General features: G+C 41.8%; 1 protein-coding gene across 1 annotated transcript in view; it reads right to left on the bottom strand.

The window, feature by feature from the left end:
• Positions 1-22,602, bottom strand: part of PJA2 (praja ring finger ubiquitin ligase 2) — a 37,101-nt gene extending 14,499 nt beyond the window's left edge. The window contains exons 1-5 of the mRNA XM_080574938.1: positions 22,464-22,602; positions 21,517-21,634; positions 6,580-6,780; positions 3,391-4,447; positions 1,185-1,367 (exon numbers count right to left, since the gene is read on the bottom strand). Coding sequence (XP_080431064.1) covers positions 1,185-1,367; positions 3,391-4,447; positions 6,580-6,780; positions 21,517-21,535 — 1,460 coding nt within the window. The 5' untranslated portion in view covers positions 21,536-21,634; positions 22,464-22,602. The remainder of the gene's footprint in view (positions 1-1,184; positions 1,368-3,390; positions 4,448-6,579; positions 6,781-21,516; positions 21,635-22,463) is intronic.
• Positions 22,603-27,634: the final 5,032 nt, after the last annotated feature.

The following is a 27,634-nucleotide window of genomic DNA, read 5'->3' as shown; positions in this document are numbered from 1 at the left end:
TAGTAAGCTACTTGCTTTGCATTTTCTCCAGTACAGGCAGTATCCCTGCCACAGTTAATTCGGTACCAACTTTCTTATTCATCTAAGCTCCTAAAACAAAAAAATAAAGGCTCTCTCAACTCCCTAGAACAGCCTTCCATGGGGAAAGCTTGGCCTAAATGCAGAGATATTATTTGTAAGAGAAGCCATGTACATGAGGAGAAAGGTTTCCTTTTCTTTGATTCTCTAGAGGAGCACAAGTCACCAGGATGTTTAGAACCACAGCACTGCAAATCCTACTTTCCTGTTTATTTGTCCTCTGATAAGGAATCATTTTAGAAATGGGTATATTCGCAGGCTATTTGCACACAGAAAGCTAAAGGATACACAGCTCCATTGCTGCTGTTCTGAAACAGATTACTTTTCATAAAGACATGCTAATTCTTCAAACCTCAGGAGACAGCAATACTAACAAGGCAGTAACAGATTTGGACTGCTTGGTGCTAGATACCATCTGCCTAAGAGCATAAGCAGGAGAAAGAACACTTAGGCATGACTTGTTGCACTACAAACACTCAAACTAAGAATCAAAGGTCAGTATTAGATGCTTAGAAATATTTTGCTTGCCTATTTATAGCTACAAGTTTTGCCTTGCAACATTGGCAGACACTTTAAAAAAGCATACAATGAACGACTGGAAAAAAACTGCAAGCTCTCAGCAAGCAAATACTTCCAGTTTACTTCAATCACTGATAAGGCTGAAGAAATGAAGAGCAGCAGCTGTATTCACTGGAATATGGAAAGCAGGGACAAACAGTTTTGCACGGAGTACTATGCAGTATCAGAAGATGTGTATAATATATACCTCTTTACAATTAGCTTGTCTTACCTGACATTTTAAAGTCAGTATATCCAGCCTGTTATCCCTACAGGTGCTACTTTTTCCTCATTATTGGAATGTCAGCGCCCTCTTATTATTTCTGTACCTTTCATTAAATAGTCAGTATTGTTTGTATGACATGTCATTTTTCATTTCATTTTAAATGAGTAACTACTGTGGTTATTATGATGTAAGCAAGTGGTTACTGCTAAGATAGTGACTACCTTTAGTATTTATTTTATTCTATACAGTGTCACATGGCTACTGTGTTACTGCTGATGTCAGAACTGACAGAAACAAGTTTCTTAGTGAAATAAAAACATACCCTCCTTGAAAACTGCAGTCTACAAACACTTCTATACCACTGGGGCTGCTATGCACTTCAGGCTCATGTTCCTCCCTGCCTGGGACAGTCTCCCAGCTCTCATCACTTGAGGACTGGTCTTTTTCTGCAGCAGCAAAACAGGAAGGCCTAGATGCAGACCATTCTCCATCACTACATTCTGAGCTGCAATATGAACAAAGCAGAGTGTTAATTTAAGCACTGGTTTATGGAAAGAAAAACAAACATACAAACATTGTGTCCTCCTGCTTTTATACAAGTGCTGTTGTCAGTGTAGACTACTTTTCTACGATATTTTTTTGCTATTTATAAATGTATTAAGTTTATATATAGAGTTGATTCAAATTCCTTTCCTAAAAAAGTGCCCATCCTACTTCACAAAAAGGTTTTGTTCTTCTCTCCACATTTTCAGAGTATATGCAGCATCTCAGGAATATAAGCCCAGACCGCATACACACCTCTTTCTACCAGCACCTAGCAAAGAGAACATCGTATCAGTGACACTGAACATCAATGCTTGCTTAGCGAACAAGCAGAAATGTCAGCCTTACTTCTTGAAGAGACAAACCTGTAGAAAGATGTTCTAACGACCTCTAAGCCATACACACCAGTCCTTTCCCCTGGCCCCTTTTTTAAACCATACAATTAATGAATTACTGAAGCTAATTAACCCACCAGCAGAAATAGATGAATGGTAGCAAGTTTTTCCACGTACAATTCATCCTCTATTTCACCAACTGAAGTTGAACATTGATGTTTTTGTACTTATCCTCTAAAAGATCAACATACTGTAAGACTAACGCAGAGATTCAGAACTGTCCTTTCTTTTAAAACAATCTAGTAATGATTTCCACAGATTAACAGATTATAGTAATATTACTATATTGGTAGTCAAATTTATTCCAATATTCTGCCTATAAAATTCTCATTAAAGTTTACACACATACACTAATTTATAAAAGAAAAGAGGTTATGTTTACAGTCATTAATAGCAAACAATGCAAGAAATTTGCATGTGCATATTTCTAAACTTAGGATTTAACTATGCCAAATTCTACAGAGATGCAGAGCTTCCCTTAGGGAAGGGGTTACATACAGACTTGTCACTTACCGAAACATGACACGTTAACTTAGCATGTGGACTTTCTGGAAGCAGACCTTCTCCTAGACAAGCTGGCCTGTACGTGCCACATGATCCCAACACTACATGGTGGGAGGTAAAGGTCACACTCCTTGTTCTACCACCCTTGCCCTCCCTAGGGACCCACCATGACCCTCCCAGCTCAGCACACACATGGTTCTAGCAACTAGGCAAGGCTTCCTCCTCCTCACGCAGTCTATACATGCTATCACCAAAACAGCTGGGCATGTCCTCAAGGGATAAATCTGAGGTGAAGGCCCATGCTGCAGAAATCAGGATGGTGAACTTCTCCCTGGGTTGGAAAGTGAAACTTGAGTTGCAGGATATAGTCTGACATGTCAGCTCTGCTCTCTATGCAGCTACATATACATTTTTGAACACTTAAATATGGACTAACCATTTAAAGACAATTTTACCTTGTGAAAGTAGAAAAAAAGTCTTTATACAGAGTAGACACTGACAGTTTACCTCATAAGAACACATCTTTTGAGGGTAAACACGGATTATGTTTAAATTAAAGAATATGCATGCTTCCTGTTTAATAGGTCAGTAATTTCCATCACGAAGAACATAGTCACTTCTTCACATCCAACCTATATTTCTCTTATGTCATGTTACAACAAGCTATCACTCCATCATGGAAGTCAGCACTATAATTGTACAGTATAGTCTGTTTCCTCCACTGCATTTTAATCTTCTAGCAGCAGCATTTCACAAGTAGAAAAAAATATTACCTAGTAACGAAAATGTTAAAAAAAGTAAACCTTACAGGGAAGGAAAGGATTCACTTGCAAGTCCACCTGTATGTTCAATAGAAAAAAATTGAAATTATGTCTACTAATGCAGTTTAAAATGCCTTACGGATTTTGTTCTCTTATAAAGACAACTCTGCAACATTTAAAGGATTGGATAAAGGATAAAATATTTTATGACCATATTCTGAAATTGTTTTAGTTACTATGTTCCATTTGCTGACAAATTATAAAGACTTGCACATTACTTACACACACAATTCAGCACAATACAAATATAAAAATGGTACTTTACCTGTCTTCATCTTTGTGGGGCCGTGGGAAGTATCTGCTCCAGTCTTCAAACTCATCCCAAAAACTGCTATCATCTAAGACATCTTTTTGTTCTTGAGCTGTTGTGTTTCTCCTTAGGTCTATCCTAGCGTTTTGAGGACCTTTGTACTCTTTGGGTTCGAAGAACATATTGGAACTCAATTCTTCTTCATCATTTCTCGATGTACGTTCATCATAGCCTTGCTGGATTTCAGCAGTTTCCCTTTTCCTCTTAGAACTGCTTTCTTCATCATCGTCAGGCAGAACCGTCTTTCTCTCCAAATGGCTTGTGGCATTTTGTTTTCTTATTTTAGGTCTCACTACTAGCTCAGGTGAGTTTCTTTGTTCAGTCTCCTCACCACTGAGATTTAATTCATTACAAGTTGTTACAGGGGTCCTAATTCTAGTATCTACCAGATTCACCTGTTGTGTTTCATGACTGTCACCACTCAGGTTACTTTTTGGTATGGCTTGATCTTCGGCAGCAGCTTCTTCAAATGTCCTGTTGTTTGGATGGTTCAAGTCTGAATCTATGCTCAAATATCTTGTTGAAGGCACTGGTCTCACTTCCTCACAACATTCTCTAGAAATTCTGCGGTTGAGAGTGGGCAATCGGGACTGTACGTCATTGAAAGCCTCTGTACCGTTTTCTAACTCAGAAGCCACAACATCTAGTGTTTCCTGAAATACACCTGCTTCTTCTCTTCCCAAACAAAGCTGGTCTTGTCCATCATCTTCTCCGTCGCTGCTGTCTGGCTCGTAAGAGTCGATGTTTACAACAGCAATTCCATTGTGACCATTCAAATCATTAGACTCTCCAGAAGCATGTTCAATGAGGAGCTCAGAATTCTTATCAGGATTCATAATGTTCCCTGAGATTTGGTTGCCTTCCACTTCATAAGAGGCTAGAGAAAACGGTGAAGTGCTTGCCCCAGAAATTTGGCTCAAAACGGTCTGACGAACAGGTTCTCCAGTTGCAGTATTTTCTAACAGTGTCTCATCCAATAAACACGAAGAAACTTGGACCAATGGCCTGGAAACTGCACAGAAAGTTGCAAGAAAATACATCAGGAAAAAATATCAAAAACAATAGAGACATTCTCACTTATAAAATCTGCTCATAAAAAAGGGTAGTTTACTGGGAATGTGATGCAATTTGATAACGAGGAACATGTAGCAGAGACGTAGTCATTCTTCATTATTGTATTTACAGTCTCATTTCTATAAACTAAGCCTAAAAAAATTAAATGATACAATTTCAGCTCAGCCTGCAACAGCAAAAAACAAATATTAAAAAAGAAGCATGCTCATAAGCAGCATCCTTACATTGTTTAATTAAAATGGAATTTTAAGATGAGAACAGGAAACCTGAAATATACCAGAAGATTTAAAGAGCTGCAACATTTCTTTCCACATGCTAAAAACTGGACTAACTGTTCATTAACCAGCTGAATTGTGCCTCCTGCCACACACAGATAAAGCCATTTATTGCTACTATAAATTACATACTAATAACATTGTATTTTGTACATGCAGCTGTGAGTGCAACTCTTCATGAGAAGACAATAATAGCAGAGGTGAATGTGGAATTTACAGTTGATAGTTACCATCACTGCAAATTCTGTTTGGTTATATTACACTTGAACAACTCTTGCATAAAAGGGACAATAAATATCAGATTCAGCAGCAAGAGCAGCTTCCAGCTATGAGTCTGGCTTGTTGGAAGCGATACTGTAGCATTACAGGCATTATCTGATTAAAATGCTGAAGTTTCTTCACAAAATTGCTTAACACCTGAGGCTGCCAGGCACCTCTGGAAATCATCTTGGCCAGCCCCTCTGCTCAAGCAGAGTCACCTAAAGCAGGTAACGAAGGACTGTGTCTAGTCAGGTTTTGAAAATCCCCAAGAATATATATTTCTACCAATCTTGCATGGTTGCTTAGATGCATTTAAGGTGTCAGGTCAATTAATAAAGAAATATGCAGCTCATTTTAGTTAGCACTGACCCAGCACAAGACAAGAATCAACAGGGGAAAAATTTAACCTAGTTGAGGGAAATAAATCGATCCAAAATGTTTCCTCAAAGAAATCTGAAAAGCTGTGATAAGAAAAGAGACCAAATAAACAAAAAGCATTTTGTTGTTAGTTAATGTAGAAAACAAGTCACTCTTAGAATTTACATACACCACAATCATTAAGAACAAGGAGATAATACTCTCCAAAAGGCACATTTTTTAATGACCCTTGAAATAAGAGCAGGCACAGGTCTGAGTAACTGAAATAAGGTGGTAGCATTACAGAGGTGGAGCTACAAATAAAATAAAGCCATCCAGAGATGATCCACTTCACCTAAGTCTCCAGGAGCAATGGCATATGATAAAGTTAATACTATCCTATTATCAAATTAAAAAAAATAAAGGAGACAGCAGTTAGAAAACGGTCTACAAAGAAAGGAGAAAATGTTACTTTAGAAGTTCTGAGGCTATGAGGCTATGTCAAAACTTTTACGTCAAACTTTTTTTCTTTTTAAGCAGAAAACAACCTCATACTGACTAGGATATGGGAATGTTTCTAACCTAACAAGTCCTTTCTATTTCATTATGAAATTACTATCTAGACACTAAAGTCATAGACAATTTAGTAAATACTAATGCTTGATATTCATTAAGCCAAAAAATGAAAGTGGCCCAACTGGTATCAACAAAGGAGAACTTTTAAGGTGTCATACAGGCTTAAACTAATTCCAATGTAACTACTCTGAGGCTGACAAAGATTACATAGCAACCTGGTCTATGATACATCAAGTGTTTCACAGCCTAGTTCTACTAAACGGTTAAAATAGGAATTCCCTTCCAAATGACATTTTCTACAAAGGATTAATTTGCCTTAGAGACAAAATAATTGGAATTCTATAGCATTATGATTATGTAATTGGTTAGCATGCATTAACTCAATCAGGAATGGACTTCTAGCAAAATTAAAATGCAAAACAGATAATACTTCGATATGCCTTCATGTTAAGTTTCATTCTAGGAAAACATTCAAATAGTAGTTTACACATATTACTATGTGGCTACTCTCTTCCCTTCTCCACATTTTCCTGTGCACCTTCCCTTCCCCAAGCACCTCAATTTGCAGTTAAATGAAATATATACACAGATATGCACATACATAAAGAAATCTCTTCCTGAATATTGTCGAACTCTAATCCTTCATGTTCTCCATTGTGTTGGTGTGCATTTCCATCTTGGCTGTTCAAGGACGGTCTAAAACTGACATAAGCATGTCTTCTTCCGTATCTTCTACCTGTAATAGTCTGATATCCACCTGCTGGTCTTGGCCATGCAGGTTTTCCAGCTTCTTGATCCATTGCTAGATGAGATTACAAAGAAAGAAAATAAAAACAGAACAAAAGAAGAAACAAACAAAAAGATTGTGTTAGACAGCATTATCTTAAAGTTTTCTTCCTCCCCAACAATTTGATTTTTTCCTCTTCGTTTTAGCAAGGAATTTCCCATTTCACTTCAATAAAGTTTTGAAATTCACTAACTATAATTTTTAAGAATTTAACATGCTCTGTGTATATATGAAAGCACATAACAGGATTCTGATCTACACTAAATATTGACAAGTACCAATATTTCCCTCATCTTAACATGTTTGAAGCAAGTAACAGACATAATAAAAAACTGAAATTAAGTCCAGATACTACATGACTTCCTTTTTTCTTTGGATGTGATACACCTCTACACAATGATACATATGTTATCTTGCAAGACATTTACAAGCACTATAAGAGAAAAGATTTCAGGTAGTGCAGCACAATACAACTAGCACTAGCTGTCTTACCCATGTGACAGGAAAAGTACAAATAATCAAATTACACCTTCTAGAACAAAAGTCCAAGTGCATTACATAGTTCAGGCATGGCCATACAAGGCAACAGCCTATGTATGGTTCCTGTTATTACAGTAATATTCCATGTTGATGGATCTTAATCTGTATTTCTTGCTGAAAATTGTAAGAGCTACACAGAAACTTGAAAAACAGCGGGGGACAGCTGCCAATGTTGCAATGAGGTGAGTTTCTAGTACAGCAGTAGTTATCAGCTATAGATAATCTAACAAAAGATTGTAATCCAAGGCTATTGCTTGTACATCTACAACTAAAATTTCAATATTTCAGATGTTCAATGGTTATCTCATGTCCTTCTATGTAATTTTTAATCTTTACTACATATAGCATTAACACAGTAGCTCTTCCACTCTTGAAACTCAAACTGAAAAGGGTGCATTACATTTAAGGAGAATGAAGTTTGCAACTATTAACACAGTCTTCTGAACTTCAGGGAAAAATATGAAAACTTCATTTTTCCTGGCTGTTAAACTAAACTCTTCATTACTCTTAAAAAGGGAACGTCTGTATGTGAAGACACTGTTGATCAGTGGTTGCTTTATGAAGCTTTCAGTACAATACCCACAAGTAAAGCTTCTACTTGCAATATGAAGACTACCCAAAGAATACAGCTGCACATGTACCAACCATCCAAGACCTTAAGCAGTTGTTTTGTTGTTTAAATTAGCATCACCATTGCAGTTGTCATTCTGCTAGGTCTCAGACACAGGAAACTACTTTTGGTGCTGCCTACGTAATGTAAATCATAAAAAATAAAACGCAAGGAAAAAATTAATGAAGTATTTTTCCTGGGGCTGTACTTACAGAAAAATCACATAATCCCTTAAAAGCTTTAACCGAAGAAGCAAATAGAAGAAAACTACCTATTATAAAGTACAGCTTCTAGTAGAAGCTACTGTCTTAAGAGGTTCAGACACAACCTCCTACAAGAATTTGTCTACAATTGCCTGCATGACAATTCTGAAAACATTTCCTAGCAATCTGCACTTCAAAGTTTTGTGAAGAAAGTTGAAATACTTTCTGCATGATCTTCCCTGTAGTAAAAAAAAAAAGAGGCAAACATAAGTTGTAGGATGATAGTGGAAAGTGCTGGGTCTGAGAAAAAATCAGGTTTCCAGAAAAAACAAAAATAATTCCCCCCCCCGCCCAATATAGAAGAAAAAAGCTAAGGTTCGAATAAACCAAACAGAATTACACACACTAAAATATCTGTCACAAGAGTCTAAAGTATTTGTGCTTCATTCTCAGGTGAATTAACAGCAATAATGAAGAGACTTCCAGTGCTCAAAATTAAAAAGCAAATATTTGCAATTCAATTACTTAAAATTGCAATGTTCAAGCTACGTATAACATAAGGAGTCTTCTATTTGAATTTTGTCAGCTTCAATTTTTGTGATCTTTAGCTAATTTTAACAAAGCATTGACAAAAATGCTGCTGTAACTTACTACATGAAATCTGTGGCTCTAAATCTCGCCTAGAATGTGTAACCCTAGTCATCTCTTCTTTCCACTTTTCTCCCCACACATGAAATGTCTTCAGCTACAGCCCACTTCCGTGAATACTAAGTCCAAACATGCCCATCACAAGCTACAATATGGTGATACTTCTTATTTCTACAGACCTGGGATAGAACCCAATTCAACCTTTGTAGAAAAAGGTTATCAGGTATCAGAGGCTGCTTTTCTCATTTGTCTATGATATTCTGTGTAGTTTGATTACATATAATCTTCCTCAAAAAAAAGTATTTGTCCAAAGCTGCCCATCCTGTAACAAACAACAGAAGCTAAAATCATAAATTCAGCATTAACTACATTACTCCTGTAATCCTTTGCAACTGCTGCTCCTTAGAAATGTTAAAATTCTCTAACATCTTTGCCAAAACAATCTCTGCAACTAATGCAAAAAATAAGGCAGGGTAGGAGGGTGACGATTTTCTTAATTAGTCAACCAGTTAAAATCCTTACTATGTCAACCAGCAAGTCATGTTTACTCAAGTAATCTCTGACAATTCTTAATTTCCAGTTATTATAACATGACTGGAAAACAGAATGCCAGAGGGAGCTGACAATAAGCATCTACATCCAGACAACTTGCAGAGCAAAATCCAAGTTAGATTAGTAAGTTAGCATAGCAACAGAGAAATCAGCCTTCAACCACACTAATACAACTGGTTGAAACAACAAAAAAATAGTGTGAACATAGCAACACTGCTTAATTGTTAATTTCAGTTTGTTCTCTAAAACATCAGTATTCTTCATGAACAGATGTCCACCCAAGAGAGTCAAACTCTTGGAATGCAACTCTTGATTTTTTATTTTTAAAAATTGATGCTCACAAAAGGTAAAATCTTTAAAGCTGGATGCAATGCCTTTTTTTTTTTTTCAAGTAATTCCTCCACATGCAGAGTATACATCTCGTATTCAATTGTTCTTAAAAGATACATCATGCAGCTATTCTGTCCTGGGAGAGGCTTATTAGATCAAAATAGTGAAAGCTTTCACCTTTTACTGAACATTTGGATTAAGGGAAAAGTAGAGATCTACCTAGATACCAAAATAAGGAGCCTGCATGCCTAAAATGGGCAGCATTTAGGCATCTAAATCCAGACACTTGTCTACAAGCAATCCTTCACACAATCAAGTTCTTTGCAACATGTAATAAATTCTCTCAGTTTCTGATTATATTTATTATATTCTGAATAAATTCTCTCAGTTTCCCCCAGCTAACCCAACCATAAAAGTGGGCATTGCTCTACCTGGCAGCCAGAAGCTCAGTTTGTTAGGCCTGTTCAAAACACATCCAATTGCTGCTGACAAGACAAAGTTCTGCAAAAGAGAAGAGTCTTGGATATATCTTCATAATATCTAAGGCCAGGATGAAAGGATGTGCTTCTCTTCTGATGCCACACACCGGTGATTAAATAATTCAGGCATGTGAAACAGGCTAAACACATTAACCACATGACAAGCTAAAGATGTTTATACCCACACCTCCATTGTTTCAGAAGGATACTGCAGTCACCTGAATTCCTCAAAGGCTCATTAACAGCAGTTATTAAGAAGAAAAGTTTAAAATTATTGGACATAGATTTAAGAAAGACACAGAACCCAGGAGAGTGGTTCCCAAAATGCACAACGAAAAGCAGGTAGGCCCAAGCTTTCCTGGGCAGAGCCTCAATCACTAAAGCAATGGAGCAGACTTCTTTACTTCCATGAATACTGCACCAAGGACTCCACTCCCCAGAGCCAGCAGACTACAGACTATAACATGGAAACCCTGAGAATCTGGATGGACACCATCTATCTGACTTACGTAACTCCACACACAAAAAAACCACACTATTTTTCTAGAGCAAACACAATAATGTTCAAGGCTAACTGAAGACGCATGCTGTTCATAGCCCAGTGCCATAACACAGGCATTCAGAAATGATCCATTACCTTGACCACAATCCTACATACAAGTCTCAAAGTCGTTGTGGTTTACAGAGCCACAGCTGGCCAGACTGGAGCCTCCTGCTCCATTACCTGATGAGTCCTCTGTTGGAATGCCAGCCCTCACACACTACAACCCCAACAACTCTCTTCATGGCAGAGGGAGGTTAAAGGGATCCAGTGTATGATTCTTCATTACTTTTCATTCTCCCCAGTGCACTTCACTCTCTCACATCCTGTACACTAGAAAGAACAGAAAGGGCTTCCAGGAATTAAGGAGTGCACGGCCTAGATCACAAATCGCCACCCTCTGGGTGGGTGCAAAATACCCATTGTGACATACGAACCTCTGCATGGAGCAATGCCGACCACCATAGGAGCAGGCAGTTTTGTCTTACCTGTGGTTCTCAGAACTGCTCTGACCTACTTGAACAGCACCATTGTGTTCAAGCAGAGTCTAATCCATAGAAGCACTGGCAGAAAAAACAGAATGAAGGAGAAACCACAGCTTATCTGAGACATCTTAAGAAAATCCTACCTTTCTTCCAAAAGCTGAAATACTGAAAATCTTTCGTTATGTACCTAGCAATTTTTGTAGTTTAAGGAATATAATGACAGCACTAGCCAAAAAGTATCTGAATACATTTTTTAAATTTAGGCTATATTATGATTGCTTTGAAACTTTCTATGGTGATAATTGCATGGATGTGCAACAAGTAAAAATAGAAGCATATAATCCTACTAGAAGTGGTTCACATATTTAAGTTTCACTCTTCTAATTGCCTGATACAAAAACAAATGTGTTCCAACAAATCTGTATTTAAATTCCTACAGGTTTTCAACTTCAAAGGTGGAACTGGCCATTGGCATTTGCATTTCCATTACTGACATTAATGAGTAATGGTATAAAACCTCGTCCTTTTATTTACAAAAAGCTGTACAGAAATGGAGTACTGTTGAAGATACGCATGCATTATTCCAGCTCAGAATTGTGAACTGCTTGATGGGAGCTGCATGTTCAGAACACAAATCACAATTGCAAACTAATGACTATGCAATTGTGAATAAGGGTTCCTGTAGAAGGATTTTTTTTTTTTCAGAAAAATTTGGCTCCCTTAAGAACCAGGAAAACATTAAGAGACTCTCCAAAGACATTCAATAAGACAAAGAAACAAAGAATGTTTCTTTGATTAAGTGATCCAGGGAGGAAACTGTATCATGAATAAATTGTAGCTGTCCTGCTTACACAAAAAAAAGAAGCAGACCCCTGCTACACTGACAGCTTTATCACATTAAAGTCATACAGAGAAAAAAAAAGTCACCACTTTTCACCATCTTTCCTATTCCCAGTCTTTTTACTTCACGACAAATGCTCTAAGCATTTGTTGCCGTGACAGCTCCCAAGAAGTGACCATTACGACTGATCAAGATGAAATAGACCATATCTCCTTGAAGATCTGAAAATGAACTTTATATGGTATAGAAAAAAGTAATTTGATGCTTTTTCATCGATTCACAGCAAAACTGCTTAAGTATCTAATCATCCACCATCCTTTGCATCACACCACATTATTTCAAGTACATTATTCCTAAATTAAGCATAATAAAAGTTTTGAGGAAAAAAGCTTGATTTCAGACATCTTAATAAAAATACAAAGCCAAACTCTATTCTACCTCTTCATGTCTTTAAGGTAACTCTAGCTAATACTAAGCACTGCTTCCTTTGCAGTTTGTTCCAAAAATTAATAGCTGTGGTATTAAAAAAATCTCCGTATAACCCTGAACTCAGGCCTATTTTTACATTCAGAGGCACCTAGCTTCAGATTCCAGTTATTCAATCTAGTGGAAAATGAGATAAAAATTGGTCATTAGTTACTGCTGCAGAAGTTTGGGAGTTTTGTTGTTGTCTGTATTTTTTTTAAGCTAGTTAAGATATATAGTGAGTCTCAACTGTCTCTCCATGAAGTATTTTTTCCAACTGTTTAATACCTTTGAACTTTTTCCCATTCTTCCTCAAATTTTTCACAGGATCCTTCAAAAAAGTAGAACTTGTGCGTATTGTGGCCGTGATCTCACCAATACTCAACACAGAAGTAAAAGTAATTTCAGCTATCCTACCCAGCTGCTCTTTTTTCTTTTACATCTACTAACAAATAAACCATTTTCTGCCACAATATTAAAATAGAAACTCACATTCAAGGTCTGAAAAAAGTAAATGCATATAATACAGACACGCTTACTGTCTTCTAGATTACAGAATTAATTTACATATTTTTGCAGAAGTTTAACAGTGCATTTGGCTGTCAAATGGGTGAAACAAAAACAACTCAAGTTCTTGACACCTTCTCCCTAACCTGGCTAGTGCTGAATCACTGCTAAAGCACATCCTTGATCAATTCAGAAAAAAGTTAAAGGTAAAAATATTCATGTTATCTTTTAAACTGTATTAACTAGTATTCCTTATCTGTAACCAGCATTCTACAGCTCCGTTTCCCGGAGGTATTGGAAACTTCCAAGAAGAGATGATTTAAAAAAATGAATTTGAATGGAGAACTTTCAGTTTTGCAAGCACCAGTGATCAGGATGATGGAGAGATTATTCCATTTCAGTTCACAGAAGAAAGGCATAGAAAGAAAAGGAAGTATCCGCATAATTTAAAACAGCAGATTGTCACAGTTCCCCTCTCCCAACTACAGCCAGATCAGCACTGAAATTCTTGAAATACTTAACTATGCTCACAAGCTCCACACTACATACATTGGCAAATTTCATTTCAAGACAATGAATGTTCAGATAGAATTTAGCTTCATTGCCTGGGATTTACCTATCTAATTTTATCTAAAATGAAACATTTTACTAAACAACCTGATTTATTTATCCAAAAGTTTCTTCTTCAAAGTCTTTAGCTTAGCAGTGACTTCAGACTCATAATTACGATATTTGAGAACAAAATAGTGATTATTTTTAAACAGTATCACCTCAACTATGTGGATATAAACAAATGGAGTGTGCTTCAAGGATTTATTTTTCAGTCATTAATTACTGTCTTTTCATTAACCTTCCAGGTCATTTTGCACTCTCCTTTGAGCACATGAATTCCACTAAGTCAATGTTTTCACTTAGTACAGCTCCTTATCTCTGCCTGAAGCTGAAAGTAGCCTGTGGTCCCTGTTCAATAAGCTGGCAGGCTGGCTTTCCACTGAATTCACGTTAAATGAAACTGAACTTTTTTTTTGTTCACCTCTCAGATTACAGAAAGTGATGACTTTTAACATCTGAAACATCACCTGGTTACACCTTCAACCAGACTGACCAATTTAGGTCTCCGGGATCCCAGTAGTGCAAAGGATCCCTTCTGCAAATATGAACCATGTATTTTTTCTTCCACTGTGGGCCTAACTTTGGAAATACAGTACAGGCAATTAAAGATATCTGAATCTTTTTTCTGAAGAAAAGAAATGCTTATTGTCACCTTGTCTACTTGAATGACAAAAATAATTCAGCATTTAACATTATTTGGAGAGCTAATAAAAATACTAACTACATCAAGTTTATATTTTTTGAACTCCAAGAACTCTGCAGGGCTCTTCACAATTATTTGCTAAGTCATCTTAAACTAAGCTCTTAACTTAAAAGCACGCATGCACACTTGGTGCCAACATGTTTATACCTAGCGGGCACTACAAGCCTGACCCTATCAATTTTGATATAAGCAGGATCAATGCTAGTGACAGTAAAATAACAATACCAGGTGGCAATGTGATCCTAAGCACATGCAGTACCAGAATTAGGTTCTTACACTTCCGAGACACTTCCCTCAGTCTCTGCTCTGTGCGCCCTCACACACGGCCCTCCCTATGCTCCCTAGAGCAGGGCTTGCTGCATGGCCTTTCAGCTCCAGCAACAGAAAGGCAAAGAGGTCAGAGCCAGACTGTGCTTGTCCTTCTGCCTGCAAGTACAGCGGATGGAAAACACAGCTGCAGCACACAGGCATGCATCTGGAAACAGGTGAAGAGAGGAAGGCTGGGCATTTCTGGGGCAGAAAGGGAAGGAAGGGACTCAGGTCCAGTGCACCCTTCCACTGCACCAAGGTCCCAGTTTCCAAGGAGTATTAAATCAGATAGAGCACTAAGATTGTTCTTTGGGAAGACAGAGGAACAGACAGAAGGAAGAGGAGACATCCAAAACCATATCATCTCTTAGAGATGTAATAGCAAGGTAATGCTTGGTGATAGTGGATGAAGCACATTACTAACCATTTGCATTTTAGGCAAAAATAATCAACAATTTAGATGACAGAAATCCTAAAATGCTGTTTCAGAAAAAAGCTTTTTATATCAACAGCAGAAGTCTAAAGATAAATTTGAGGAAGGTTTTATGCTCCTATTTGTTTCTTGCTGACGAATACAATTTGTCTTGGAAAGCATAATACCATACAAATGCTCAAGTGTTAGACCATGTTAACAGAGCAGACATCCCTTGGAATTGCGTAAGAAGGTAATAAACATGTATATGAACAAAACCAAATACTACTACCAAACAAAAAGTTATCCTCCACGCACACACTCTTTAAAATGAAAGACTCCTAGAAGAAAGGCCACTGCAAAATACTCTGACGCTGATCTGAATCACTTTGCAAAGACCAAAACAGAGGGAAAGAACACCAATGAGATGTTTAAATTGATAGGGGCTTCCTTCCACTTCAATACTAAATACAGCTTCTATTTTGGATTTCCCTGAAAATTTGCAGTTTTATATATTCATTTTTGTGCCACAAGTGCAAAACACTTTCTGATATATTGCAGTCCATTAAGGAATAATAATACAAATAGTTCTATTTCTGCATTAGTCAATATGCACACTAAAAGAAGATACTTAGTATTTTGGGCACTGTCTGCATATCTTTAATATCAATTAAGGATGTATACATGTCCTGGTTCCAGTTCGGACAGAGTTAATTTTCCTCATAGTAGCTGGTAGGGTGCTATGTTTTGGATTAGGATGAGAAGAGCGCTGATAACATGCTGATGTTTTAATTGTTGCAGAGCAGTGTTTACACCAGGCCAAGGACTTATCAGCTTCTCGCTCTGTCCTGCCAGCGAGCAGGCTGGGGGTGCAGCAGGAGCTGGGAGGGGACAGACCCAGGACAGCTGACCCAAAGTGGCCAAAGGGGTATTCCATACCATTTGACGTCATGCTAAACAATATATAGGGGTGGCTGGCCGGGGTGGGGGGGCCGGCTGCTCGGGGATAGGCTGGGCATCGGTCAGTGGGTGGTGAGCAATTGCATTGTGCATCACTTGTTTCATACACATTATTATTATTAATACTATTATCATTACCACTATTATTATTATTGTTATTATTATTTTCCTGTCTTAATAAACTGTCTTTATCTCAACTCACCGGCTTCACTTTCCCGTTTCCCTCCCTCATCCCAGAGAGGGAGGGGGGAGGGTGAGTGAACAGCTGTGTGGTGTTTAGCTGCCAGCCAGGTTAAACCACAACAATATGCTGATACTCAGCATATACAATCACAACTCTATCCAAATTGTAAAAAAGTTTGCCAAAGGCTTTAAGGGGAACAGGCTCTGGTACTATACAAGTAATAGTGAATTCAAATATATGCAGGAAATTCTAAATGGTTGCTTTGAATAAAATGTTTTAAATATAGCCACAGGGCAATTGATATTTCGTAAAGACGCAAAAAGGAGAAACATAAGACTAGTTCAAGTCCAGAAATCCCTTCGCAAGTGGATCCCAGTCACGACCTCCCATGTAGAATGGGTGAGCTGCTACAAACCACCATCTTGTCACAGTCCCTTTCTATCCCTAGACATTCTCCTTAAGCTGAAGATCCTGCATCATTCCTAATCTTCGCGCAGGCTTTTCCAGCCAGCATGGGTGCAGAGAATCCCCTGCACAGTTGTCTGTTCACTTCAGACAAACTGCCGGGGTCAGACAGGCTTGCTCTGATGCTGCTTCAGCTGCAGTTACAGTAGCTGGCTGCCAAGCTGTAAACTGGACCAAGTGAACTTACTAAGCTTCACCAAATCCCCCTTTGTTAGGGTCTTTTTTTCCCCCCAACTTCAAGCTCACATGACAGTTGCATCAGCACAGCTGAGGTGACAGAACAGAGCCAGAAGCAAGCAGCTAGAAGCAGGGATCACCAGGCAAACCGCAAACTCTGCTACTAAACACCTGCATCCCTTAGCCATGAACTCTGCCCATTGAGTACTGATCTGTAACCATTCCAGCACTGATTTTTCCACTGTCCTCCTACCAGTTATCTGGTCCAAATGTGTGTTCAGCTTCTGCATTATGCCTAGTTTCTTTGCACTGCCTTGCTCATATTTTAGCCCTACACACTTTACTTTCCTAGATAGAACTGAAAATAGTTTAAACTCATTGCTTTCGTCTGCCTTGACTTTGACTCAACCCTGACTTTGGTAGGACATGCAAATCTGTCCTACCAACTGCCAGCTCTGGCTTACCATAATAATTGCTTTTCCAGTTTTTATCCTGAGGAATAGCTTCAGCAGAAGTTCTACATTAAAACTCAACTCAAGAGACAGGAAAGATTAAGGAACTGAAGCACTAAAAGCTTTTAAAGATAAGGATGGTGTATGTATCGCATGCACTAACCAATTAAGTGCAAGTCCCACCCTGCCTTAGTAAATGAGCATTACAGCTTGAAAAATAAGAAGCCTAGCTTTGGCAGTAGCCCCTGCAGTGATGTGTATGGTGGTTTAACAACTGATGGGCAGATCAGCTCCACCACACAGCTGTCTCACTCCCCCTTCCCAGAAGGACAGGGTGAGAAAACAGGATAGCAAAAAAAATAAAACAAACTCATGGTTAAGATCAGGAGTGGTTTAATCAGAGGAAAACAAAAGCAAAGACTGTGCAGAAGAAAAAGGAGAACACAAATACTCTGTACTTCCCACCAAGGAGTAAATTTTGGCCATGTCTTGGGAAGGAGGGCCTCAATGTGTCGCAGTTGCTTGGGAGGCCAGGCGCTTCCCTAACAAGAGCCCCTTCCCCAAACATCCCGTTGGGCAGTTTGGGTCAGATGCCCTGCCGTGTCCCCCCTCAGGCTGCCCACCCCATCCTGCTTGCTCTGGGGGGCCAGGGAGCCAGCCCTGGTGCTGTGCCAGCGCCACCCCGCTGCAGACAAAACATCGCTGGTATCCAAGGCTGCAGGTGCGGGGCACAGCGCTGCGTGGGGTGCTGTGGGACAGAAAACTCCATCCCAGTGGGACCCAGCACACAAACATTACTGTTGACACAACACCTTGGGGTGCCAGCTGCCCACTGAACCCATGCATCTCTCCTCCCTGCAATTTCCCACACTAAACGTGTACCAAACTAACGGTGTGGAAGGAGTAGTTTTCATCTCCTGTTTTTAAAATGATATCCAGAAATTCACTCCTTTTTTTCAGACTGCCAGCACACGGTTTATCTCCTTTTCTCTCTCAAACCCAGAATTACTTGTGCACTAAGAACACCACCAAAACCTTCCGCCACCCTGATCCACCCTCTTTTCCCTTTGCCTCTGACTTCCATACTGTGCTTTTCAATTTCAGTTCCAATTACAAACTTTAGAGATGAGGATGTGTCTCTTTAGAGCTGAAAGGCCACAAATGGAAGCCAGAACTAAACAGTGTCAAAACTTTTGAACAGTTTAAGCAGAGAAGGTTCAGTTTTATGTTTTGTTAGTGCAGGTAACCTCAACATACTTTAAGAAGTTGGAACAGTCACTTCCCCTCTTCCTGGCAAACACAGCAAATATAAGATGACAACAGAATCACAGGGTGGAAGTTCAGGTACTCAAAACTTTTAGGAGTGATACAATTCAGCAGCAGATCATGCCCAAAGATGTGTTTTTCCATTGTCATCTTTCTCTCATCTTACACAGCTGCCTCTATTAAATTCAAGTTAACCCAAACCCAAACGAACCCTCATCTGCTTCAAGAAGTACTGAAAATCATTTTCAAAAGTGTTTTTTTTTTCCCCTGAAGAACAGTGAAAACTCACTGCTTTGAACAACATTTTCCTTTCACAAACAGTACCCCATTTCTTGGATACAGGGCTAACAAAAGCCTCTGATCCAGCTGACAGATAGGAGACCTCTCCTGAAGTTGGTTGGGCCTTCAAGATTCTTGAAGTTTAGACACATAATGTGAAGTGATCCTAATGCACCTGGGAAGAAATTGAGACAGTTCTGAAGAGAAGAGCAGGACAATCACTGTCAGGTGGGGATAAGCAACAGAGCAAATTGTCAAAGCAATAATTGGTGATGTGCAGCTCCACAGGACTCTGGAGGCCCACATGTTACAAAAGTCAATACTCCTGCTCTGTCGCAGCAAACAGTGACGAACTGAGTGGTATTAGAGTGAGGGCTGCAAGGCATGCAAAGTAATCCCTCTATGTTGATCAACATTAAAACTGGATCTAGCATTCTGCAAAGAGTTTTAAGCACCATACCTCCCCACACACACAAAGAGGGGAAAAAAAGAAGTTGGTCTTTAATTGCAGCAAGGAAGATTTTCCTGACATTCAGAAACAACACAAGTGAAAGTGACAAAAGGGAAATGTTTCTACCTGCAGTAACACCATGGAGCTTAAAGGGATTGCGGGGGGGGGAATGAAGATGGTCATGCTGCAGCCCAGAGAACAGGGCTCATACGAACTCCCAGTGCTGGGATACTGGCAGAGCAGAATAGCTACCACTCCCCAGGTGAGCCCACCTGAATTTCAGATGTATATGCTAGAAGAACATAGAAATGGGGTTCACGTCATCCCTTACTATACTGGAGAGGGAAACATCTGTGCTTTTTTCTAGCCCCCTAGTGGGTGGGGTCAGATGTGCCCTACAGTGTGACTCCCGATCACTATTTGCTTTCACATACTTCAGATGTGAAATCGACCGATCAACTTCTCATTTTTATTACTTTTGCACATCTTCTACTTCTTACAAACTTCTGAAGTGTTACACAATTGAAGTGCTCTATGAAATGGCAACAATTTCACTGGGTGTGGTACAAATACTTGATTTTCCTGTCATCTCCTTTTAAAAAACAATCACCTTTCACTTGAAGCCTCTTATGCCAGTCTTAGAGACACGTTATAGATTTAATACCTAGGAGTCAATTTTTAAGAGTCAAAAAAAAATACTGTTGCAGACTCCTAACTCAGAGAACTGCTTAAAATTCTTACCCAACCAGCTTTCTGAAGCTGTTACCAAGCTACAAACACCTTGCTCACCAAACGTGATGAAGACTTGCCTGTTTATAATGCAATGGCAACTACAGAGCCATTAAAACAAAAGGCTTATTTGGGCTTTTGCTGATGTTTTGAAATCATTTGAGTTATGGAAACTTCCCTTGATTATTTCAGGTTTATTTAACCTCCGACACTAAGCTGATGGGGAAGGACATTTTGGTGTAGCTGATTACCACTAATCTCCTGAGCAATCATCCACAGTCCACCATCAGTATCAGAATCATTTCTCTGTACTTCGCTTTTCTATGTTATCAAGTAGTTACATCATTTCATATTCAATCAGTTAACACCTTGGATTTTTTTCTTCCTGCACAGCATCTAGCACAAAGGTGTTGCAGATGTTACAGCAATACATGAAAACCACAGGGGATTTTAGCAGCTAAAACATTACAGACTTTCCAGACCATGTTTTAATAATTGTAAGTACCTATGAAAGAACACGCATATGCGCCAGCTGGAATTTTTTCTGCTTCCATAGTCACACATTTGGCTACCTGAAACACTGTATAAGGGTACCAAAATATCACACTTGAAATTAATCAGATTGGAAAAGCTGTTTTAGAACAATTACTCAGAATAATAAATACTATTGGCAGCAGAATCCCCAAATATCTTCCTCCATGGTGACACAAGCTTTGAGGAATTCATGTGCCCACTCTGTTGTCCTTACGGATTATTCCACTCATTGCTACAAGCTTGTTAATAATTACATCTGTTTCCAGTATAAATAGCTTATAACCTGCTCCACAAGTACCACAAAAGCAGCCAACCCGACAGGGCCTTTAGGCCTTTAAGGGAGCAAAGGTTTGATGGCTCAGGAAGTGCCCCTGTACTAAATGAGCACAGCATTACTCCGAGCACTTCAGGATATTCCTGTGAAAAACTTCATTAAGGGTGTTTCATTCAAGTTCAGGCTATCAAAAAGGCACAGAGACCCAAACCGCAAACACTGAAAGTACCACCCGAAGCTCAGGCCTGTGTGTGTTTTAAGGACATGCAAAGGATCGCCCCTCCACCAATGCTCTGACCAGAAGGCCGGGGTTAGCAAGCATTCCCCTCCCCCAGTGATTTGGGTTTATACTTAGGACATGTTCAAAGGTGTTTCTATAATATCTTGAAACAATGTTCAAATGAACTGAGTTTTTAAAATGTTTGTTTCAATTTCAGTTGACACACACAATCTGGACCTGTTCAAATATACCACTAAATATATAAATAAAAGGCTGCTGAGGCATCACTACAACACCACAGTAAACTCTGTCAGAATTTTACAGCCCAATCCACAAAAGAGCAGAGGGATCATTAACATATCAGTGAATATATCAATTTGAACACATTTACTCCCTGTGCTTTGTTCAAAATATTACTTAGAAATACTGTGATAAGCCCCTGTTGAACTGCAAGTTTTATGCTTGTAACCTCAAGTGCATCCACAACTCCAATTACCTCAGCTGGCAAACAAACTGTACTTACACCGCAAACTGTAAGCCATAGCTTGTCCCTCTTACAAACGCATTGTCTTCAGTACAATGGGGTTCTGGCAGCTGCTGCTGTAGAGCACAGTAATACTTTCTGTTTTCGTTCAAGGTTCCTAAGACATAAGAGGCCAAGAATCAAAACACATGCAACCCAGCAAAATACTACGGATCACAGTGGAGACCGCTTTGTAAAAATGGCAGCAATAGCAGTTTATTTTTTTTGCTGCCAATATCCATCGCACTATTTGCTGAATTAACCTTAATATATCATATAGCTATGTTTTATTTGCTACACTGAATTGTTTTAACAGAAGAAAATGTTTTTGTAGGAGGAGCTAGCTTAACAAGGCAGGAACACACAAGTTATTTTGATGAGGCCTTCACCTGCGAAGAACTTTTGCATGCTATCTACATTGTATTGGTGAGGGGGAAAAAGTGGTCCCATTTCATAATGGCACAGCAATTGCGCATTTTAATAAAGCTTTAAAACCGCATTTTTAGTGAGCCACTTTTCAGACATCTTCCTTTCTTTAACAGGCAAGGAAGAGCAGGCAGTTCTGCACAAGCCTAACTCAACTACGCACAAACTTATTACACTTATACGCTCGGGAAGTTTAAACATATGCACTTTGCAGGTGTGAAGCTCGCTCAGCAGAGCGGCTACGTGTTCCTCGCGATTCGCGCACTGACAGGGCGCAGAAGGCTGCTCCTGTCAGCCCCGCTGTACCAGCGGAGGCCCGGCGGGCCAGCACAGCCCCGCCGGCCCTCCCGTTGGCCCCGGCCCCGGCCCCGGCCCCGGCCCCGGCCCCGGCCCCGGCCCCGGCCCCGGCCCCGGCCCCGGCCCCGGCCCCGGCCCCGGCCCCGGCCCCGGCCCCGGCCCCGGCCCCGGCCCCGGCCCCGGCCCCGGCCCCGGCCCCGGCCCCGGCCCCGGCCCCGACTTACGGGCCCAGCCCGGTCCCAGCCGCCGCCAGCTGCCCGCCGCCGTCAACGCAGCCAATCCTACCCACAACGGCAGCCGGCGGCAGCCACTAATAGGCCAGGAGGAAGGCGGAGCGACCAATCATGGCAGGGGGGAGGGAACTAGAAGGGGCTGCGGAGAGGGGGGCTGCAATGGCCCTGCCGGCCGCGGGGGCGGGGAGGGGCGGGGCTCGAGAGGGGCTGGGGCTTCCTCCATGTCCCAGGGGGAGGGGGCTGCGCTATGGGGTGGTGGCACCTGGGTTGTGTGAGGACTGGTGGCACCTGGCTCGTGTCACTGTGTCCATGTCCTCGCTGCCCCCCAGCAGCAGCCCTCATGCTACGTGGTCACCACTGTCCCTACAGCCCAGCCCTGCCTCTCATGCCCTCTGCTCAGTGCTTGCTCCTCAGCCCCTCTGCATTTACAGCCATTCTTCCCCATGGTGTTCCATGTTAAGCAAGGCGAGAGGCAGGGTGTGCTGCATTTCAGTGTGCTAATTCCATGTGCAAGCAGACTGGGAGCCAGGAAACCATATAAAGCAGACAACTAAAGAGTTCAGGCTCAACAGAAGTGCTCCCTTCGTTTGCTTTCTCCTCTACATAGCTGCTGATTAGCCCTGTAAATCAGGGATTATTTGGATGAGAAAGTTTGAGAATAATAATGGTGAAGACAGGGTTGAATGTTTATGGGTAAGAATCAGGGGGAAGGCCAATGAGGCAGGCATCCTGGTAGGCATCTGTTATAGACCACCTAACCAGGCCAAAGAGGCAGACAAATATTCTACAGAGAAGTCTCGCAATTATTAGCCCTTGTTCTTGTGGGCTAGTGACTGCGAGAAATTTCAGCTTACTACACAACTGCTGGAAATACAACACAGCAGAGGGGAAACAGTCCAGGAGGCTTATAGTGTGGGTGGAAGATACCTTCGTGACACAGCTGGTGAGTGAGCCAGCTAGGGACAGTGCCCCATTGGACCTTTTGATCGTAAGTACAGAAGGACTTGTGGGCAATGTGAAGGTTGGAGACCATCTCAGGCACAGCAATACTGAATTAATAGAGTTTTCAACTCTTGGAAAAATGTGGAGGGGGATTAGCAGAACTGGCACCCTGGACTTCTGGAGGGCAGACTTTGGTCTTTTAAAGGGATTTGTCGGCTGACTCCCTCGGGAGGCAGTCCTGAAGGGCAAAGGAGTCCAGGAAGGCTGAACACTCTTCAAGAAAGAAAACCTAGAGGCACAGGAGCAGGCCATCTTCATGTGCCAAAAGATGAGCCAGCGTGGAAGAAGAGTGGCCTGGCTGAACAGAGTTTGAGACCATTAGGAAAGTGTGCTGATAAGCATGTATGTAGACAGACTGATGGACAGACAGGCCAAACTCAGGTATGTTGAGGCAATGTGAATTACTGAGAAAGATCACGATAGGCTAGTGTTTGTAGACTGCCTCTACAATCAGTAGAGCCTAAATCCCTCAGTAGCAGAGGATACAGATCTTCAAGTTAGGCTCATGTCGCAAATTACCCTCTTAAGGAGCCACCCTACAGATTGGCATACAAGAAAAAAGGAAAAATTAATCACCGTGAGTTAAAATTATCCTCTGTGAGTGCTCTTCTTGGTACGTCAACCCAGCACACCATGCAAATAGAAAAAGAGTTTTGGCAGAAACAATCAGTCCAATTGGAAGGATCCTACCACTGTGCAAGCATCTTGAGATTGTGTCCTCAGCGGGGAAGCAACAGTGAATTCTTCCTGAAAATTTGATTTTCTGATTCATGATTATATTACAGTAAAGACATAATCCAAATATCCGTGGACTAACAGTTTCTTTCTAATGAATTTTAAATGATTGAATAAGATACCTTCACACTGCTGAAGCATCCATGCTGTCATTCGTATGGTATTCAAAAGACTAGATAAATACATAAATAAAACATAAATAAACATCAACACCTGGACTTATGTGAAGTGTTTGTAACTGTCCCACATGACATCCTTGTCTCGAAACTGGAGAGACGTGGATTTGACGGATGGACCGACTGCTGAGTAAGGAACTGGCTGGATAGTTGTACTCAGAGTTGTGGTCAATGTCTCAATGTCCAAGTGGAGATCAGTAATGAGTGATGTTCCTCAGGGGTCAGTATCAGAGCCAGCATCATTCAATATCTTTGTCAGCGACATGGACAGTGGGATTAAGTTCACCCTCAGCCAGTTTGCTGATGGCACCAAGCTGTGTGGTGCAGTCGACATGCTGGAGGGAAGGAGGGACCTGGACAGGTTTGAGAGGTGAACCTGTGCAAACATCATGAAGTTTAACAAAGCCAAATGCAAAGTCCTGCAGCTGGGACAGGGCAATTCCAAGCACAAATACAGGCTGGGTGGAGAATGGACTGAAAGCAGCCCTAAGGAGAAGGACCTGGGTGTGTTGGATGACAGAAAGCTCAACATGAGCTGGCAATGCATGTTTACAACCCAGAAAGCCAACCCTGGGCTGCACCAAAAGCAGCGTGGCCAGCAGGTCAAGGGAGGTGACTGTCCCCCTCCGCTCCACTCGCATGAGACCCCCTGGGAGCCCTGCGTTCAGCTCTGGGGCTCCCAGCACAAGAAGGACATGGATGTATTAGAACAAGTCCAGAGGAGGCCACAAAGACGGTCAGAGGGCTGGAACACCTCTCCCATGAAGAGAGACTGAGGGAGTTGGGGTTGTTCAGCCTGGAGAAGAGAAGGCTCCAGGAAGACCTTATGGCATCCTTCCAGTACCCAAGAGGGGCCTACAGGAAAGTTGGGGAGGGACTCTGTGTCAGAGGGTGTGGTGATAGGGCAGGAATAAAAGTTTTAAAGTAAAGGAGGGTAGATTTAGATTAGACATCAGGAAGAAATTTCTTATGCTAAGGATGGAGAGGCACTGGAACAGGTTTCCCAGAGAAGTTGTGGATGCTTGTGGTGGTTTTAATCATCTCGGCAGCTGAGCTTCACCACAAGCACTCTCTCACTCCCTCCTCCTCAAAGAGAAAGGGGGAGAAAATGTGATGGAAGGGGCTCAAAGGTCAAGATAAGGACAGGAATAACACTCAACAATTATCATCACACACAAAACATACTCAGCATAGAGAGATTAATGTAAGTTATTACCTATTTCCAACAAGCTAGAGCAGTGAGAAACTAAAAGCAAGCTACAAACACCTTTGCCTCATCCACCCTCTTCCACCTCCTCCCCACAAGCAGTGCAGGGGAATGGGGAATGGGGGCTGCGGTCAGTCCCTGATGCTTCATCTCCACAGCTCCTTCATGGTCACTCCCTGCCCCTGCTCCCCGTGGGGTCCCTCCCACGGGATGCCTCCTTCCCGAACTGAGCCTGGGGGGGGCTGCCCACAGGCAGCAGCTCTTCAAGAACTGCTCCCACATGGCTCCATACCACGGGGTCCATCCATCCCCCAGGAGCAAGCTGCTCCAGCACGGGTCCCCCACGGGTGGGCGGCAGCTCCCCCCAGACCCCCTGCTCCTGCGTGGGCTCCTCTCCACGGGCTGCAGCTCCGGCCCGGGGCCTGCTCCTGCGGGGGCTCTCCGTGGGCCGCAGCCTCCTCCAGGCCACATCCACCTGCTCCACCGGGGGCTCCTCCACAGGCTGCAGCGTGGAGATCTGCTCCATGTGGGACCCATGGGCTGCAGGGGGACAGCCTGTTTCTCTCACATTTCTCACTCCCCTCTTCCAGCTGCTGTTGCACAGCAGTTTGTCTGTTGTTCCCCCCCCCCCCCCCCCCCCCCCATTTATTGGCTTGGCTTTGGCCAGCAGTCGGTCCCTTTTGGAACCATCTGAAACTAGCCTTTACCCAATGTGGGGCAGCTGCTGGGCTCTAGCGGAAGATAATCTCTGCCTGTGGCATGGGGGTTAGAGCTAGAAGGTCTTCCAGGTCCCGTCCAGCTCAAGCCATTTTGTGATTTTATAGGCAGATTTGTCATGTGAGAATTATTTAACGTATCTAAGGGAGAGCCACATAGAATTTTTTAATGTTTTCAATGTTGGTAGTATTCAAACCAAGCTTTTTGCTCAGGAAGCCAAGCTGTAGCTGGACATACTGATGCCATGCCTATTATGAACATACAGAACACCACCACATCCAGAGTGTCACCTCTTCTCCCAACTCTCGATTATTATGCTTTATAGCAGGAGAGGAATATTATGGTCATCCGTCAAGTTCATCCACTTTCCTAGAGGAATTCAAATGAAAGTATGACAGAGTAGTAAAAGGAAGACATGAAAAACAATATGATGGTAGGTTCCTCTAAAAAATTCTGTTGCAGACTTTAAGTATGCAGTGGGAGAGTGTCTGCTGCTTTGCAGCTGTTTGGTCAAGGACCTTTTTCAGTGCAACAAAGGATAATAAGAAAGGGAGAAAGCCATAAACAAGAAAACACAGGGACAAAAAAATGACCAACAAAGGATAAGGGAGGCAGTGATGGCAAACAAACCTGGTCAGCCACACGGATTGATAAGCGCATGGGAGAGGGTGAGAAGACTAATCCAGCAAGGTTATTTGATAGGGGACCTGTTCTGCTGGGAAGCTAAGGGGAGAGGAGGAAGGAATGGGGGCAGCATCTGATTCTGCCCTGCCCTGGGCATATGTGGGGGACCCACATTCTCCAGCAAACTTTGAGCTGGCCCAGCCCAGGGGGCCCGTGCTGGGTGTTTGTGATTCACAGACTCAGAGGTTTGTGATTTTGGGTGCTGGTGGGACGAGTGTGTGGGCACTGGTGTGTGCAGCCAGCCCGAGAGGGGAGCAGTGGGTGTGCGGGGGCCCCGCGGGTGGGCAAGAAGCTGGGGGTGTGGGCAGGGGTGCCGGGCAGGCAGAGGGGCTGTGCTGGGGCTGGGGAAAGTGGATGTACAGATGCTGGTGGCCTGGGGACGTTGCCTGTGGGCCTGCATCAGGGCCTGCTGGCTCTGCCAGCCCCAGGGCAGGAGGGGACAGTGCTGTGCCCCCTGGGGACAGGGTCCTGTGTGTGCTGGTTGCTGCAGGTACATCCCCCTCTCCCCCCAAACTCAGATGGCTATAAATTAATGAAAGCTTTTTGTGTTCCAGTGGAAAGCAGATGATCTTAAGGCAAGCCCATTGTACTAAAATTCACCTGCCACTCAAGAACAGGAAAAGATTCATTTTAATAAAATG

The sequence above is a fragment of the Anser brachyrhynchus genome, assembly GCF_964034855.1.
Source record: "Anser brachyrhynchus genome assembly, chromosome: Z".
In the NCBI taxonomy this organism is placed as follows: Eukaryota; Metazoa; Chordata; class Aves; order Anseriformes; family Anatidae; genus Anser; species Anser brachyrhynchus.
This window is presented reverse-complemented; position numbering and strand designations above follow the sequence as displayed.